Here is a 17,653-nt window from a genome sequence, read left to right as displayed (position 1 = left end):
TCATTTCGCCGCAAGTATTCGATCTTCTACGTCACCTCCTACACCTTCTCTCTCTCTTCTCCTTCCGTCCCTCTCCGTCTCCTCTCTCATCCCATCTAAACCACTCCCCGTTTATCTGTATTTTCCTGTATCCTATTTTCACCCTTTTTCCTCTATCTTTCTCTTCTCTGGCCAACTCTCTTAACTTCTTTTGTGTTTCCCTTTCTTCTTTTGTCAAATCGTCATCTATATATGTACATCCTCTCATCTTTTTTTTCCTTTAACTTACTCTTATTTAGCATAATGTTCTTGTTCTGCTCCCAACTTTCTATTTTTGCCAGCATCATCTTATCTTTATTTATTTTAAATGCTTCCTTTACATTCACTTTCACCCCTATCTCTATATTTCCACTTATTGCCCTTATTCCAGTTATTATAACATTATTCTTCCTCTCCTTCTTTTCTCTTTGTTCCATCTTTTCCTCTATCATTTTCATCCTTTTCATCTAATCTGCCTTCTCCACTTGCTCTTTTTCTTCTCATCCTCTCATCTCCTCTCTCACTGCCGCTAATTCCTTTCTTAGTGTTTTGATCTCCCCTCTTATCTCTCTAATCATGGTTGTTTTCATTTCCTTATCCATTTCCTTGCTTTGATTTTCTTCTACGCTTCTATTTGGTGATCTTCTCGTTCTGGAACTATTTCTGAGTGGGTTCTTGCCTTCTTTCGACGTCCTACTCTCTTCTCTGTCTCTCTTTCTGCTTTCTTTCCTTACTTCTGACGATTTCGGCATGTCCTCTCTTTCTTGCTCTCCCTTTTTCTCTCTCACTGCCTCTAATTCCTTTCTTCCTACTTTGCTCTTCTCTACTATTCCCGCCATATTCGCCCTTTTTAACTTTCAACAAAATAGCGAAAAAATTTAAAAACACAGTTTTTAGTCGATTGTACCATAAAGTAGTATTTTTCGGTTTGCATATCTGGACGAAACGCCATCTTTTGGAGAAAGCATTATTTTTGGTCCTAGGCCGAAAAATATTTTTCTTCCGCTATGTTGCTTAGCAATGAATAACGTTCAACAATCGACAACAGTTAAGTTGTCAGTAACACCCTGGCAGCACTCAGGGTTGTTAAGGAAGTTTTTAACAGCCCGCATTTTTTCAAAATTAATATGGATCAAACGTCACTTTGACAAAGGAATGAAGATTTTACGAGTATTTTTTATTGCAAACGACTGAAAAATAACATAAACAACATTTCGGACTCATTGATGTTGCTGGACTCGGCGTTGCCTCGTGCAGCAATTTCCAACAAATTGTCTGAAATATTTTCTTTTTCGTCCTTATAACATAAATAACAACTTTTGCACAAAACGTTATTCAAAGTGCTTCTATGGAATCCTTTCGCCGAGTTAAATCATGTAGATCACTTTTAGCTTGCATTTTGCACAAAATCTGGCTTATTATTGGAGATACGGGAATGATTATGGCTCCTGTAGATTCCCTTCGGTCTCCTGATGCATTTTGTATAAAATAGTTGAGCTGGGATCTACAGTTGTTGAGTAATAAAGCGTTGGAAATGACTCCTCCTTTTTGTTGAGTTCCAGGAAACAAAATGGCGTGTGTAGGCGGCACTTTCCCTATTTTTCAATTTAACTCATCTGCTACATTAAATTATCTCCAATTCGATTGGAATTGTGGAGAAAAAATTTGCGGCAAAAACCGCGGACACACCTCTTCGAGTTTTTCACTTAATGAAAACGTTAATCGGCCAGAAGTCCCTCACTAAGAATCTCATAGCGATACATTTTGTACCATTGGATTCCTCTCTTCAAGGCGCTTCTTTTCACTTGAAAATAATGTACCTCACCCTTTTAATTTTTTAGAAAATCGCAAAAAATAGGTTGAATAGGCTTTGGAAAAAGTAAACCGTTTAGAACAGTGTAAATTTTGAATTTCCCGCCGTTTGACACGAATGACATTTGTTTATGTTTAATCGGGACATAATCAAACATGTTTGTTTTGAGCAAAAGGTGTCCCTAGATATTTGCTTCGAGAATAGGAATCGTTAAGTTATTCTAATTTTAATGGAAATCATTGCAAAGAAAGAAAACAAAGAAATATTTTTGGGCTCTAAATTTTAGGTTAGCTGTCACATGCCCCAGTTAATCTACGCTTTAAAAAAGCGCAACAATTGACGATTTCCAACGATATACCTAATGTTGTGTAGGATTGAAGGGAGGAACCGCCGCCATCTTGGAAATTATCTACAATTTTACTTTTTTCCTCATATAAATGACAAGAAACTAAAGTGCATCTTCCCATTCCGATTGAGGGCTTAAAATGGTGATTTTGTTATTATTGTTAGAAAATAACACAGTTCATGCTTTCTTATATTCGTTTATTAAAATATCCAAAATTTTTAGATACAAATTAGCTTTACGATTGTATAAAAAGTCCTATAGCATTTATATCTTAGTCTTACTCATCAAATCAACAAAACGCGAAAACATAAACACCATGAACACTTAACTGGACAAAGTCAAGGAATGAATCATGTTAATAAATATGTCAAAATACTTGTGTCATAATAAAATTCCCTCAAACTAGAACAAACAAGACATCGATAAAAAAAAAATTATTGCAACAAGTTGGACTGCTCGATCATTTTATAAAACACTCCATTCTTATTTTCGAGCAAGACGTTTGGATCGTCGAACTCCACGATTTCCCCCTTGTCGACAACCATCACCTTGTCGGACTTGAGAACCGTGTGAAGTCTGTGTGCAACAGTGACAACCGTACACTCTGCGAAATTCTCTCTGATGGTGGTGTGGATCATCACGTCTGTTTCTGGATCGACGTTTGCCGTCGCTTCGTCCAACACGATGATCTTGTTGTTGCTGATGATCGCTCTAGCCAGACAGATCAACTGGCGCTGGCCGGAACTAAACTTGGCCCCGCCTTCGGTCACCTCGTGGTCCAAACTAGGAACGAGTTGCGTCAAGTTGACAACACTTATCGCCTTCCAAATGTCATCGTCTTTGTAGCGTCCCGTGGGGTCAATGTTGGTGCGTATGGTCCCCGTGAAGAGAACGGGGTCTTGCGGAATGATGGCGATGCTGGACCGCAAGAAGTCCAAGGAGAGGGTTTTGCAATCGACGTCGTCGATGGCGATGATGCCTTCGTACGGGTACAATCTGAACAAGATCGAGATCAGAGAAGACTTTCCAGCACCAGTTCTACCAACGATTCCGATTTTCTCCTTGGGGTGGATGGTGAAGTTGATGTTCTTCAAGACGTACTCCTTGGAGCTGCCATAAGTCAAGTGGACGTTCTCGTAAGAGAGTTTGCCGTTAGAAGGCCAGTTTTCGACGACTCGACCGATCCTGTTCTCCTTCTCCACACTTGTGTACTCCAGGACTCTTTCCACTGATGTCATCTGGTTCTCCAGCTCGGCCCACTGTCGTATGGCCCACTGCAGAAGACCAATCAGCATGAAGGCTTGAGTTATAGCCAGACCAACGTTCCCCGCTTGCGTGTCTACAAGAACAAAACTGTTTCGTCCACTTGAACTGGATGGGAAACTCACCTGAATCAAAAACAAGAAACCTGATGACTATACTGGCGACAAACAAGTTGCAAAGCATGTCCAGATAATAGGCGAAGGCTCTATTCGAGCACTGGACCATGTGGATGGCCGAAGTGTACAAGTCCTGGTGTTTGTCGAACTCCTTTTGGAGTATTTCCTCAGTACCGTACGCTCTGATGGTCAGCAGACCTTCCAGAGAGGCGTTGAAGTGACCGATGACCGGGCTTCGAGCTAAAATTCAACAATAGTCGAGTTGTTGCAGGTGTTAATAGACAGACTCACTCGCTGAATCGAGCCTCTTCAGACTCCGTCCCGTCGGCAGATAGAACTTCCTGATGAAGAACAATATGATGAAGAGAAAAACAGCTGGCAGAAGCAGAGTGACGTTGACTGTTGCGATTACGATTGTTATACCGCTCAAGATGCAAATCAACTGGAAAGACAAGATGATGGTGACGTTTGCGCACAAGAAAACTTACTCTTAAGCACTCGTAGATGTTAAGGGGTAGGGTTTCGTCGACGGTGCCCAAATCTTTAGCGAATCTGTTCAGGATGTTCCCCAAGTGGTGCAAGTCGAAGAATTTCATGGTGGCGTTGACGACGGATAACACCATCGACTTGTGCAAGGCCACGGAGGCACGTCCGGCGAAGGTGAAATGAGCGAAAGCTCGACACAAGAGAAGACAAACAGAGCAACAAATCGCGAGGGTGTAGAAGTTCAAGACTGTTCTATTTCTGTTGACTAAGCTGTGGTAACTGGGTGTGTCTGTCAAGTTCTTCACTTTGTACTCGGAGATGTTCTGCTGGATGTTCACCCTACGGGAGTAGTTGTTTGACAACGAAGAAACTACAGTGTCGAGCTTGATTACCAGTTGCTCACCAGCTTGTCCGAGATGCTCGTCCCGACTTGAGCCCCCACGAAGAGAACCACGATCAAGATGAAGAACGGAATGGGTCCCCCGAACCTGAAGTACTGCTTGTACACGTGCAAGGCCACTTTCCCTTCTTTCTTCTTCTCGTGGTAGATGTTCTGGTAGGGCTTGGTCTCGATCAGTTTGCTGTCCTCGCGCTTCTCCTCCTCATCCAGTTCTACATTGTCGAAGATGTCGTCAATTTCGAATTTGTCCTCCTCCCGTACCAGCTCTTCGATTTGGTCATCCGGAATGTCAGACGGCTTCAGACACGACTTGATGGTTCCGTTCTCCATCACGATGATGTTGTCAGCCTCTTTGATGAGGCGCTCGTTGTGCGAGATGACGAAGACGATTTTGTCTTTGAGGAAGGTCTTGATGCACTCAGTGAAGACAATCTCTTGGACGTGAGTGTCAAGAGATGACAGGCAATTGTCGAGGAGGTAGATGTCGCTGTCGGCGTACACCGCTCTGGCCAGACTGATCCTAGCTTGTTGGCCCTTGCTCAGGTTCATCCCTCGGTCGTCGACGATCGTCTCGTCGCCGTTTTCGAACGTGTTGATGTCCTGCTCGAGGGCGCAAATGTTGAGGACCTTCTGGTAGCGTTCCCCGTTGAAGTCCTTGCCGAACAGGATGTTTTGCTTGATGGACGAAGGGAACAACCACGGTTCTTCCGACGCGTAAGAAATGCTACCGCGGATCGTCAACTTGCCGTCACTTATTGGATACTCCTCCAAGATGGTTTTCAACAAAGAACTCTTGCCGCCGCCCAGACGCCCAGTCACAAAATTCAACCCAGAATTGATTGTCAGATTGATGTTGTGAAGAATCTCAGTGTTCTTGATTTTGACTGACAGACCGACCAGTTTGATCACAGGGTCGCTAGTGTTGGTGTCTCTTATGAAGTCCAGTTGCTCTTCGGCGGTCAGCACTTTGTCGATTCGGCGCACAGACGCGACCATCTCCGCAGTTTGAGCTATACCGATGGGTATGGAAGTTGTGACCGAAGACCTGAGGGTGTGCAAGCACCCCAGCAGGAAGAAGGCGACTTCCGCGGTGAAGTTGTGGCCCAAGTAGGTGTAGGTCATCACGATGATGTACAAAGCCACGTTTATCACCAACCCGCCGATCACCAACGACGTCGCTTTGGTGAAGTAGATCTGTTTGATCTTCGTCATCTCTTCTCGGCGCGCTTTGGAGATCTTCTCACCAAAGAAGCGCTCCCAGGTGTACATCTTGACGATTTTGATAGCTGAGAGACTCTCTTGGGTGAGTTGAAGGCGTCGATCCGTCACTTTGCTCGCTTTGATCCTCAAGGTGGACGTCAGCTTGCCGAAACAAACTAGACGAGATTGTCGGTCAAAATTTTTGACAGTACTTACCTTCCAGCGGGATTACGAGTACGAGGAACAGCACCCCGGCCAGAGCCGACACCCCCACACGCGAGTACATGAGGACCGACGTTATGGTGAGGAGAATGACGCTGATCCATATGTCGTTCAGGAAGATGATGGCGCTTTCGAAGCTGGTCACGTCTTTCGAGATCAGAGTCACGATCTTACCGATGCCGATGTCGGAGAGAGCTGAAGGCTCCAGTTTTAAAGACTTGCGGTAGATGAGCGAACAGAACGCAGTCTTGATTCTGATCCCCAGTTCTATTATCAACATCATGTAGTTGTGGGCGTAGGTGCAGTTCACGATGTTCAGACCGATCAGGATGATAGCGTAGTAGATGGCGTCCTCTTTGGAGATTTTGCCGGTGAAGAACGAGACAAGTTTGCCCAAAGCTCGCGGCTGCACCATCCTGCAACATCCCACCGTTAGGAAACCACAAGTAAAAGACAACTAATCATTACACCACGACGATCTTCATGAACAACTGAACCATCCCCAGAAGGAGGTAGTACTTGCCGTAGCAGGTCCACAGAAGGCGATAGATCGACGGTTTGCTGCGCTTCTCCTGCTCCTTGTCCCACTCTTTCTCCAGTTTGTCGCCGAGTTTCGACGACTTGAAGCTTGTGACCACGTCGTATATGTCATCTTCGACGATGTCCTTCTTGTAGCCTTTCTTCAGCAGGCCGAAGGTGTAGCTGAAATTGTCACGGTAACGCTGTTCGAACACTCGAACTGGTGCTACTTACAAAAACGTGATCAGGGACAGTAGATTGGCGTTCTGTTTGGGGTTGGTCTTCTTTTTGGCTTCTCCGCCGTGATACATTTTTGCACGGAGGGCGAATCGCAAAAGACAGCGGACTCACACCTGAACTGGTTTATCTAATCTCAGATAAACAAATCGTGAGATACCCCCGTTGATCTGACGCTCATCTTCGACAGGGTGTCTCGACACAAGTCAAGATCTCTTCCGGTGGACAAGTTTTTTTTATTTGTTTTTGGTTACGGTGCAGTTGAGAGGGTTTGTCTTATGGCGTGGGGAAAACGTCGACGTTTGGGTTTTTTTCGGTTGTTGTGGTACGCTCTAATCTTTGGGTTATTTGCTTTTCATCGGTCTTGAGTGGATGTTACGTAAGGATGTGTTCATTGTATTTTCCGATAAGACAGTGGTATTTTCGGCCAATAATTTGCTGATTAGCTCTTATCCTTTCCTAAAAATTAATGGGAATTTTTAACGCATTGTTTACATTACACGATTCGTGTCTATCAAATTGTTGCAAGATTTCAATCAATATTTGAGAAGCTAGAAGTCAGAACAAAATCTGTAAATAAGATCTTTTTCCAACGTCGCTTATGAAAATAATACTTTCATCACTCAATTTAGTGAGGAAAATAGGCGTTTGCATCACTAGTGACGAAAATGAAGAAAGTAAACTCACTAGTGAGGAAAATTTATTTAACAATCTACTACCTACTTATTAATATAAAAAATTTAAAACACTGTTATTTCCATCCAAATCCGGAAGATTCAAAAAATAGTGGAGCAAAATAATTATAAAGAAATTTAAAATTGAGACTAATTTTCATAAGCGACGTTGGAAAAAAATAGTATACACAATTCGTGATCAAAGTGCGATTTTTCAAACTCGCAATACTATCCTCACTCGCTGGCGCTCGTGAGTATATCATGTATTGCTCGTTGAAAAATCAGGCACTTTCATCACTTATAGTGTAATATACTATTTCCATTCCATCGCTTCAAAAGCATTGAGAAAGAAATGCTAGTGTGTTCCTCCAATACAAACACTGCAAGAAACTTTTGTTAGTAAATGTTAAAGAAATACAAGTGCAACTACAATGTGAAGATTACGAAAGATTCGACACTTTTAACCCAAACACTAGATAGAAACTAGAAAAGCTTGATTTGCAGCAATAAGAGATAATTTCTTATAAGAAAATAAACGCAGATAAGTTAAACACCTTGACTTTCAATAGTCAAATATTTGTTACATAATATGTAAATATTGTAATCAAGAGTGTATTGGATAAATATCCACGTGAAATACAGGGTGATTCATATAGTTTCATAAGTATTTTAACCAGTGGCAGATTCCGGTTTCAAAAGACTCTTGACAATAAAATTTTCAAAAATTGTCAAAAATTACCATATCGGTCTTTTCACTATTAGTAAATGCCATTCTTCGCTAAATTATTCCATTTTACGTCTAATGTATAACAAATGTCATAAATGTCATAATAGAAGCAAAATATTGGTATTCGCTTTAGTTTCATTTTGACAACAATGCCTGACAGTTTGTTTCAACGTAAAATATTTTCATTTATCTGCAGTTCTTAAAAGGTCGTAGTACACTCTTCAACATGCTTTATCTTCAACAATTTTAACCTTAGAACCTAGACATTTTTGTAAGAGTGTCTAGGCGTTGGAATCTACCACTGGTTAAAGTTTGTATGATACTATATGAATCACCCTGTATATCACAGTTTATCTTTCAACAACAGCAACAAATTTGCTAAAGCTAGCGAATCATCGCTTTTAGTTCTAATTTGCTTAAATTGGTAATATGTAGTTATTTTCATATGAGTAGCGCTGTTAGATCACTTTTCAGGTATGAGGCCGATATTTGAACCACGAGGCGTCAGCCGAGTGCTGCAAAACAGGCCGAATACCTGAAAACTGACAGCGCATGAATATTGAATAACATTTTTCGTGTTCGTTTGAGCAAAGTCTTAAAAAACATTGATTTTATTGTAGGTAAATTTTGAGGTTATCTTTGACAGATGTCAAGTTAGGTAGTTAGATAACAGGGAAAGTTTATATATTTAGTTATATATTAGTTTCCCGGGTATACATCTCAAGAAACGAACACGAAAAATCATTTTAAAGAGATTCTGAAGAAGTTAAGAGAATTATAGTTTAAATCTGAGAAATGTTGCTCGCTTGTTTCAGTTTCGTCTGACTTACAAATTCGTAGGTTCGCCGGATTTATAACAGTTGATTAAAAAATATCTGTATGTCTAAAAATTCATACAAATGTCGTTTAGTGGCTGGATATTGCAAATACTGAGTGACTAAATAATTGAAGCAAAATAGTGGACTGGCAACACTGATGCAGTTGGTAGTGCAAATCTTCTCGTGTATCATCTGTCAATCGTTTCTGTTTAGGTTAGGTTAAGTCACGAAGTACATTGTTTTGTTTGTTTGTTTGTTTCAATTTTGAAAATTGCGTGTGTCATGCCAACGATGTTGCCAACTAAAGATTTCAAATGTGTTACCAATGTAACAAAATAATTTTCAATCATTGATAGTCACTCGGTACATTTTTAGTGCCAGTTAGAAGTAATTTTGAATCAATTTCGTTTTTTAAAATTTATTTATTGCAAAAAATAAACAATTTGTTTAATCAATTTTACAATAAGTTCTGAAAAACTGTTTGCAATCCGTTATTTTTTAATTTAAGATTTCACTTTTCACCACACATTTTATCTCAACATTTTTTTGGGCTCTGGAATAAAATTATTAGAACAGCCACCTTACAGTCCTGACCTGGCACCTCGTGATTTCTTTTTGTAGTTGTGCTCTGCCATTATCGAGTCCTACTAAAATTTAAAAAAAAAATCGTTTTTGAAGCCAGTGAGAGTGAAGTTTTTGTTTGCATTCTTTGGAAATAAAAATAAAGATGTTTTTTCAAAATGTAAGTGTGTTATTGTTATTGATAGTGACATTATAGCACGTAATTAAGTAGAAGCGAACATTCCCAAATTGTAATAAAAATTAATGATTTTATTGCTTAATCGTACCAAATAATTATGTCGCCGAGATTTGTTCAACAAAATGCGTGACCGAGATAACAGTTGTCTGTGATAAACTGTAATACCTTGCAATAAATATCTATTGAAAATACTCTTCAATTAAACCAACAAGATTTTTTACTCGAATGTTTCAAGATCTCAAATCACGATCAAATTTTTTTATGACGTTCACTCCCCAAAAACTTATCAAGAACTTAGCTACCTACTTCATTTCCTTTTACGCATTCTAGACCACAATGGATACGCACATATAGATGTACACACTTAAATTCCTCCAAATTTCTCTTCCTTTCCTTGGACTAAATAATCATTTTTGTGATCGTACAAGCTTGCGTTCAATGCCCAAAGTCACCTTGATCTTTAGCTACAGATTCGTAATTCGGGGAATCCCCCGTTTTGTGTCGTTTATAAATAATCCGTTTGTCGAATGATGATTAGGAAATGCATAGAAAAAGAAACGCACTGAGCAAGGAAATCATATTTAAGAGTCTTCATTTTGAAATTTAATTTCGATTTTACACACACCGTTAATGTGAACTTAATTCAATCAAACCAACGAACAAACGCCAACGCAATAATTTGCTTTTTACAGTTGAGTTATAGCAACAGACATTACCTTCGTAAATGTTATTTAGTAGGTTGATGTGACAGGACTTGATGATTCGACCACACAAATCACCCGAGTCGCACTTTTGCAATGCAACAACAGTATTGCTTGACAGATCGTTGAGGTTGATTCAGTTTTAGTAAAACACTGATCTGGTTGCACTCAAAAGGAATGTGGCTGGCGTTGGTACTACTTACTTGAACGGCCTCGAGAGAAAAATTTCAGCGGAAAAATTTCGTCTTTTGAAAAGAGTTCAGATTTATTTAAGAGCACTGATGAATCGCATCGGAAGATTTTTTGATTTGGGCAAAAGTTTCGATGTTGTCAATCGTGACATACGTTAAGGGAAGTTCCACAAGGCTCTACTTTGGACCCATTGCTTTGCTTAAGATAATTACGTAGGTTGTTGTAGAAAAGTATAAAAATAATTCACAGTACGATTGGATCACTTACTAAAATGTGGCAACATACAGAAAAGAATTTTTTTCACTATTTCCGAAAAAATAAAAAAGCTTTCCGAGGTGGTTTGTTGGTGTTCGGATAATTGGACCATTTTGAATCGACTGGAGTTGTCAATTTTTCGATGCCCTGATCGGTAGAGTAGAATTAATTTGTCATGAATTATTCTTTTCTTGCGGTTGTGACTTTGCTTTTTTTTGCAAAATATTCTCAGTGGGGGACAAATGAACGACAGCAACTCCCGGAACATCATGAAAAAAAAAATTAAAGAGTGTTTAATCAAAGATCTCCGGATGTCTGATTCACGGACTAGATTACTTTTTTTTTGTCTGTTTATTTCATAACAGTGCGTCCTATCACTATGATCTGAAAAAATTTAATCAAAATCTGTATTTATTTTTTGATATCGAGTAACTGGAATTGTTATCTGTTAGATCATAAATAATATCCAGTAGGAATCACAATAAGTGATATACTTTAGTAAGGATTAAATGGTGTCAGGAAAACGAAGAATTAGTAAAATCGAACGATACCTGAAGTATTGAATGAATTGTATTTTGTAGCGAATTCAGCTAACTGCAACATGCACTCGTTTCGTCAAAACTGCAATTCCTACCTACCTATTAAATGTGTGACTAAATATAACCTTACAAAAGCTGTTATTTACAGCGCAATCTCTAACTAAATTCACCCCTTGGCGCCTGCACAGGCGTCCATCGAACATTTTATTTTTTATTGCTGCCTCTTTTAGTGGAACTGCTACGATATACTGTTCGCCCTTGAAACTGCATCATCCGAATGGTTATTTAAACACATACTCGGTTCAAAAGAAAATTATTTCTTCTTTTAAGGCACTGTGAAGTAGTTTGAAGTGTAGCGATGTGCGTCCTGTCAGAACAATTTTTAACGAAGCTTGGTTGATAGAAATGAGTACTTTGTGGTACTGGTCCAGTAGTCAGTACCATTTTCATTACGAATTATTTTGAGTGGGGCCATTTTAAACCTGACTCAGAAAAGCCACTTCATTTTTTTTAAGTGGATTCGTTTGAGAAATATCCAGTAATTTCTGGTATTCCACCTTTCAGAAATATGTATTATGTAATAGAGAGTTTGTGGTAGATTTTCTGCAGGTTAATTAGAAAGGGTGCTATACGATACTGATGGCATTTTTTTACAAAATAAGTGTTGTAAACCGTAGAGAATAATTTGTTGTTTCCACGTTGCAGGCAACCAGCAATACGCGCCCTCAAAAACCCAATACGGAATGTTGTTTATTCCATAGAGTGGCTAGGGCTAAACACTTTTTACTTTTTAGAAAATAATTAAGTACTGCAAACCGCAGAAAAAAATTGTTATCGTGACAGGTAGTGCAACATGCACTACAAAGTACTTTGCACACAATAAATACATAATGTGTGTTCTAGGTCAAATTGTACTAAATAAGTAGTGGTGTTATCACCGCAATAAATATTCCTATTGCTGCTGTAAGAAAATCCGGAAAAATTAAAACCGTAAAAAGAGTAGGTATGAAGTTAATTTTGGAGAAATTCCAAAGTTTTTAATACCAGATGTTGCAAATATGCTTAACATAATAGTATACAGGGTGTTATTGAAATGCGTGAACAAATTTTAATCACGAGCTACTGACCTCATGTAGAACTCGGAAAAAATATTTAAAAAATTCTGTCAAAAAATAAAATGACATTTATTTTTTGAGCTACAATTGCCGCACCTTTTTAAAAATACACCCTGTTTGTCATATTTTATAAAACGTACACCAATGCGGTTTCCTTGTTTTAAAGCATATTTCCTAGAGATTACTTCGCATTGGCGTACATTTTATAAAATATGATATACACGGTGCATTTTTAAAATGTGCCGAAATTTTACATCCGAGGTTGTGGGACAACGTAGAAGACTAAAAGCAATTAAAAAAAATTGTAGCTCAAAAAATAAATGCAATTTTATTTTTTGATCAGAGTTCTACATGAGTCCAGTAGCTCGTGGTTAAAATTTAGTCACGCATTTCACTAACAACCCTGTATTATGCAGCAAGGTTTATAAACGCCTCTTTAGTCACGAGTTGCATAATACATATACAGGGCAAGTCACATAAGGGTTATTTCCGAATTTATTTTGTACGCAACCAAAAATACTATTGACGCTGACTACTTGATACCATTTATAATGTGATTTAATTTAGTAATCAACGTAGGTATGTAATTTGGCTAAAATGTCACAATGACGTTTTCCTGTTCTGATTAATGAAATCAAAAATTAAATTCATCAACTGTCATTTTGACATTTTTAGCCAAATTACATACCTACGTGGATTACTAAATAAAGTCACATTATAAATGGTATCAAGTGGTCAGCGTAATTAGTATTCTTGGTTGCGTACAAAATAAATTCAGAAATAAACCTTATGTGACTTGCCCTGTATTTTTTACGACGAAATAAATAAAACAAGAAATTTTCTTATTTTCTTGTCAAATGTTAATTTAAACATAAAATTCGAAATTGATAAAAGCCAAATTACCAACTTGATATATGCAAAAAAATTCAAGCCGTGTTTAAAGAAACTTCGAGCGTGTCCGAATGGAAATCAAGTCGTGACTAATGAATAAGGGTCGGATTTATATGCACTAAAAAAGTCGAAATATGCATGCAAGATATGCTTCCGAAATTACAAAATATGCAGTTTAGTATGCAAAATATGCAGCTAAATATGCTTTAAAAAATCAAAAGAGGCACGCTTTTTTAATTTAAAACTTATATGAATTAAAAAATAATACAATTATAATACAATGTTGATTTAATTACCATTAAAATGGCAAACAAGATACCTTTCTAAATTTTCTGGAGTAAAATTTTGTCTTCTGTCAGATAATAGTATATTATGTTATGAAGAGCAAAAATGAAGTTTTATGTGCTGCGGCTGGTAGATTGACTGCCGAACGCAGTGAGCCAGACAAACCAGCCAAAGCACATAAAACCATTTTTGCTCCGAATAACATATACTATTTTTTCTTCAAACCTTCATAACAAATTATTTAAGACATGTTAAGAGACCAGGGAGGAAATTCAAATGATTTAGCTAGTTTACTTTACAGCCGCTCGTCAGCGGAGATAATAACTTCACGGACGCTCCTCAGCGGGGATAATAACTTCACGGACGCAGGTCAGCTCGTTAGATGCCATGACAATGAAGTGACACTTTAGCATTATCAATGCAGCAGTGCAATGTCATATTTTACGGACGTTTGAAGAAAAAATATTTTTTCCAGATGTGCGTTTTCCTGGGTTATATGCAAATAAATATGCATTTATTGTAAAATATGCTTTTATTGCTAAATATGCAATAATATGCATAATAAGAATGATCTTATTTTATTTAGAATCATCTGAAATGCCAAGAAAACTTTAAAGTAATCCGAAGCTGTTTAGCAAAAAAATATGCAAATGCATATAAATCCGGCCTTTACTAATGAACAATCGTATTTAAAATAACGTTTTATCCTTAACGCGTTTTATACACTAGGTATTTATCAGTGCACTTTAGAGAAGGGAGTAGAAAAATGTCTTTTGGTTTTTAAGTAGAATAGTTCACAAATTGGGAAAAAAAGACACTTTCAAAATAATTTCTAACACAATCCAGGGTTACTATTTATAAATGTTTCTTACATCGTAGCGTAGTTGTCTGTGAAATTAAATATCACAAATATTGAATCACACAAGAGCCTTGTAAGGTGCATTTTTCTGCACGACTATGGTGTCATAAATAACAAAACAAATTATTACATTCGATCTTTCGTTTTTTCTCAACTAGACACTGCCTAATCTTGTGCAGAAGATAAAGTATTAAATCCACATTAACCATATATGGCTCCCATCGTCTTGAGCCATCACAGAAGAAGTAACAAAACTACTCACCACATACGACACTCAGTCTCGACACCACCTCGCGAAATTTTTTACCAATTCTCGACTTCACAACTCCTCAAATGACATAGAACAAGTTTTTAGTTTTTACTCGTTTGTTTGACTACAATATTTGCACATGATTCAGTGCGCCGTTTGCAAAACGATTGCTTCATTGCTGTTTGGATTTTTGCATTTTCAATAACCTTGTCCCGATCGTAAAAAATATTTTTATTAAACCGTTATCTCGAAGACTTTTCTAGTCGAAGATGTAAATAAGTACACTGTTCTGACTGCAGCACTAATGCTTATCCAGATATTTACTTAAAATACTACAAAATCTTGTGTACACTTTACATCATTGGTCAAACGGAGGCTACACCACAAGTATACCTACTTCGGAAGGACAAGCTGAAGGACAAAATCTCATACTGCAGACTGTCACCTTGCAGAAAAAGGTGCTAACAAACGGTTTATTACCACGCAGATGTTTTTGTTGCTGTTCATATACTCCTTGCCCTTATTTGACTTTAGAATTGTTATTACTTTTTTTTCTTGCCTTCTGAAGGCCAACTGAAGGCAATGTACGCTGCAAAGAATCGTAAAATTTACTTAATATAAAAACACGAAAAATTCATACGTTCCACAGATAAACATTTTATTTTAGAAATGACGTAGAGCATCTTTATCAACAAAATGTTCAATACGATTCGTCATCATTACTATTTTCACTGTTTCAATTTTCTCATCGGTGCTGATGCACTATTGCACCATCCCAAACTCAACTTAAGTCTTTATGTTGTTTCCAGTTCGCTGGACCTTGGACCACAAACCGGTCCAGAGACGCCCCAGTTAGCCACACGACAAAGCAACATCTTTCAGACATGATCGTCCTCACGGGTGTCCTCTCTGTGTTATTTTTTACCAAATCTGGGGCTCTTCTGTTTGAAGGTGTGTCCCGAGTGAAGTTTTAGTTGTTCGTTGGAGAGAATGTTTCAGATGAGCCTTGCAAAATGCCAGTGACGCGAGAGAGCGGAGTTTGCATTAGGATCCAGCAGTGCCAGTTTGTGAAGAGATTGTTGCAAGCCCGGGTGAAGTATGAACCCTGCGGGTTCACCGGAAACGTCCCACTGGTGTGTTGTCCAGAAGATGAGATCGGAGATGGAAGAGAGAAAAGTGAAGAAAGTAAGTAGATGAAGCGTTGTCTTGTGTGACGATTGTCGCATTGGTCAGTGTGTTTGAGGTACCGTTTCGTACCTCCAAGTCCAGGAGACTACCCGCAGGACTCAAAGAAACAAGATGCAGAAGAAGACGTTGGTGATAAAACAATCAATCCACAAGAAACAATTATATCGATGGGTGTGAAGGCGAATGCTTACGAGTTTCCTCACATGGTACGAAATTCCCCGATTGAAGAAATGTTTTAAAATTGACAGAATTCCAGGCCGCTGTGGGCTACGGTTCCAACACCAGCGACATCCTGTGGCTCTGCGGAGGGATCCTTCTCAACGAACGCTTCGTCCTAACAGCAGCCCACTGCGTCCACTCTATAGATTAGTCAGCACCTGTCATTTCCTTTCTGTGCGACCCTAACTGGGTGTTTTTGTAGTGGTACCGCAACATGGGTTCGTCTCGGAGATCTAGATCTGATAAACACCACCGACCCAGCAAATCCTATAGATCGAGCGATCGCCAAAGCCATTCCGCATCCGGACTACCGCTACAGGTCGCACTACCACGACATTGCCTTGCTCAAACTCGCCAAACCAGTCCTGATTGGAATTAACATACACCGGGCTTGCCTCCATACCGAACGCAACATTTCCGCCGACGTACTGCAAGTCTCCGGTTGGGGCAAAGTGGATTTTTTTGGAGAACGCAGCAGTCACTTGCTGAAAGCAGATCTGCGAATTGTGGACAATGTAACTTGCGCCAAGAGGTACAAGAACTCGTCCAAACTAAAGAATGGGATTTTGGACGAGTTTCAAATTTGTGCGGGAGATTCGACAGGGAAAGACACGTGTCCGGTAAGGGTACTTCGAAAGTTGGAATTGTTGGGTTATTTGGGTTTTAGGGTGACTCAGGAGGACCACTTCAGTATGTTGTCGACGGGAATGAGATAAGAGAAAGACGTTTTGTAGTTGTCGGAGTTACCTCTTTTGGAAAAGCTTGCGGTTTGGAAGACACTATCGGGGTTTATACGCGAGTTTCTGCATATGTGAACTGGATTGTGAAAGCTGTGTGGGAAGAAGAAGAAGAAAGAAGTTGAAGCAGATTTGACAATATATTTTTTACAATTATTGTAAGAAACCAATGTTATGCAACCAACAATACATACAAATGTCTCTGACACTTGCGTTTTGTTGAGTAATATTTTGTCTGGGAGCTACCAAGTCAAACAGGTTGGTCTTGTAGTGAGGGCCAACTGTTCATTGTGGGTTTTCTTCATTTCAAAAACATCGAGAAGAAGCTCTAGAGTATATTTTTTCCTGGTAGGCGGTTGCGCGCGTCATTTACAAAATCCTGCAACGAAATGCCACTCCCTATTGGTTACTCTATTCCACTAACCAATAGGGACGTCGCATTTCGTTACAGGATTTTGAAATGGCGCGCGCAACTGCCTACCAGGAAAAAGATACTTTAGCACAAGTATAACCAATTCCACTTTTCATTCAATTCAATTCCGACAACGGATTTCTTTTAATATTCTTCTTTTGCACAACAAATCAATTTTTATTGGATATGTAATTATTTACGTTCTTAATACATATACCGAGCGATCATTTAAAAAATATATCGAATTTGCTTTGGAGCCTATGCTATAGCATGGGTTGCCACAGGTAACACGCCGACTCGATTTATTTTTTAATTGATCGCACCGTATTTTGAGAACGTGACAACATACAGTCGCGAGCAATAAATTTTGGTCGTCAAGGTCATTCTTTGACGCATTCGAAAATGCTCTAT

General features: G+C 38.9%; 2 protein-coding genes across 3 annotated transcripts in view; one reads left to right on the top strand and one right to left on the bottom strand.

Annotated features, from left to right (window-relative positions):
* Nucleotides 1-2,353: 2,353 nt before the first annotated feature.
* The window catches only part of LOC138130331 (ATP-binding cassette sub-family C member 4-like), a 35,864-nt gene continuing 20,564 nt past the window's right edge, over nt 2,354-17,653 (bottom strand). The window contains exons 1-9 of one of the 2 annotated variants that reach the window (XM_069046767.1): nt 14,699-14,906; nt 6,618-7,079; nt 6,333-6,566; nt 5,859-6,280; nt 4,435-5,818; nt 4,045-4,381; nt 3,848-3,998; nt 3,566-3,796; nt 2,354-3,516 (exon numbers count right to left, since the gene is read on the bottom strand). In XM_069046767.1, the coding sequence (XP_068902868.1) occupies nt 2,612-3,516; nt 3,566-3,796; nt 3,848-3,998; nt 4,045-4,381; nt 4,435-5,818; nt 5,859-6,280; nt 6,333-6,566; nt 6,618-6,694 (3,741 nt within the window). In that variant the 5' untranslated portion in view covers nt 6,695-7,079; nt 14,699-14,906 and the 3' untranslated portion in view covers nt 2,354-2,611. Of the gene's footprint in view, nt 3,517-3,565; nt 3,797-3,847; nt 3,999-4,044; nt 4,382-4,434; nt 5,819-5,858; nt 6,281-6,332; nt 6,567-6,617; nt 7,080-14,698; nt 14,907-17,653 lie in introns of those variants that run through there. The other variant, XM_069046768.1, reaches the window with a different exon arrangement.
* Nucleotides 15,478-17,036, top strand: LOC138130342 (venom protease-like). The gene is made up of 6 exons (XM_069046789.1): nt 15,478-15,637; nt 15,686-15,871; nt 15,920-16,080; nt 16,131-16,243; nt 16,296-16,713; nt 16,761-17,036. Exons 1-6 carry the CDS (start codon nt 15,571-15,573, stop codon nt 16,953-16,955), a joined length of 1,140 nt encoding a protein of 379 aa, XP_068902890.1. The 5' UTR covers nt 15,478-15,570; the 3' UTR covers nt 16,956-17,036.

The sequence above is a fragment of the Tenebrio molitor genome, chromosome 5, assembly GCF_963966145.1.
Source record: "Tenebrio molitor chromosome 5, icTenMoli1.1, whole genome shotgun sequence".
In the NCBI taxonomy this organism is placed as follows: Eukaryota; Metazoa; Arthropoda; class Insecta; order Coleoptera; family Tenebrionidae; genus Tenebrio; species Tenebrio molitor.
Note: the sequence above shows the minus strand (reverse complement) of the source record. Positions and strands in the feature narration are given on the sequence as shown.

Bases quoted from the DNA above. Each gene is read 5' to 3' on its own strand.
- LOC138130342 (XM_069046789.1), top strand. From the start codon at position 15,571: ATGATCGTCCTCACGGGTGTCCTCTCTGTGTTATTTTTTACCAAATCT. The intron at 16,081-16,130 runs GTACGAAATTCC...ACAGAATTCCAG, and splicing joins CTTACGAGTTTCCTCACATG to GCCGCTGTGGGCTACGGTTC. The intron at 16,714-16,760 runs GTAAGGGTACTT...TTTGGGTTTTAG, and splicing joins CAGGGAAAGACACGTGTCCG to GGTGACTCAGGAGGACCACT.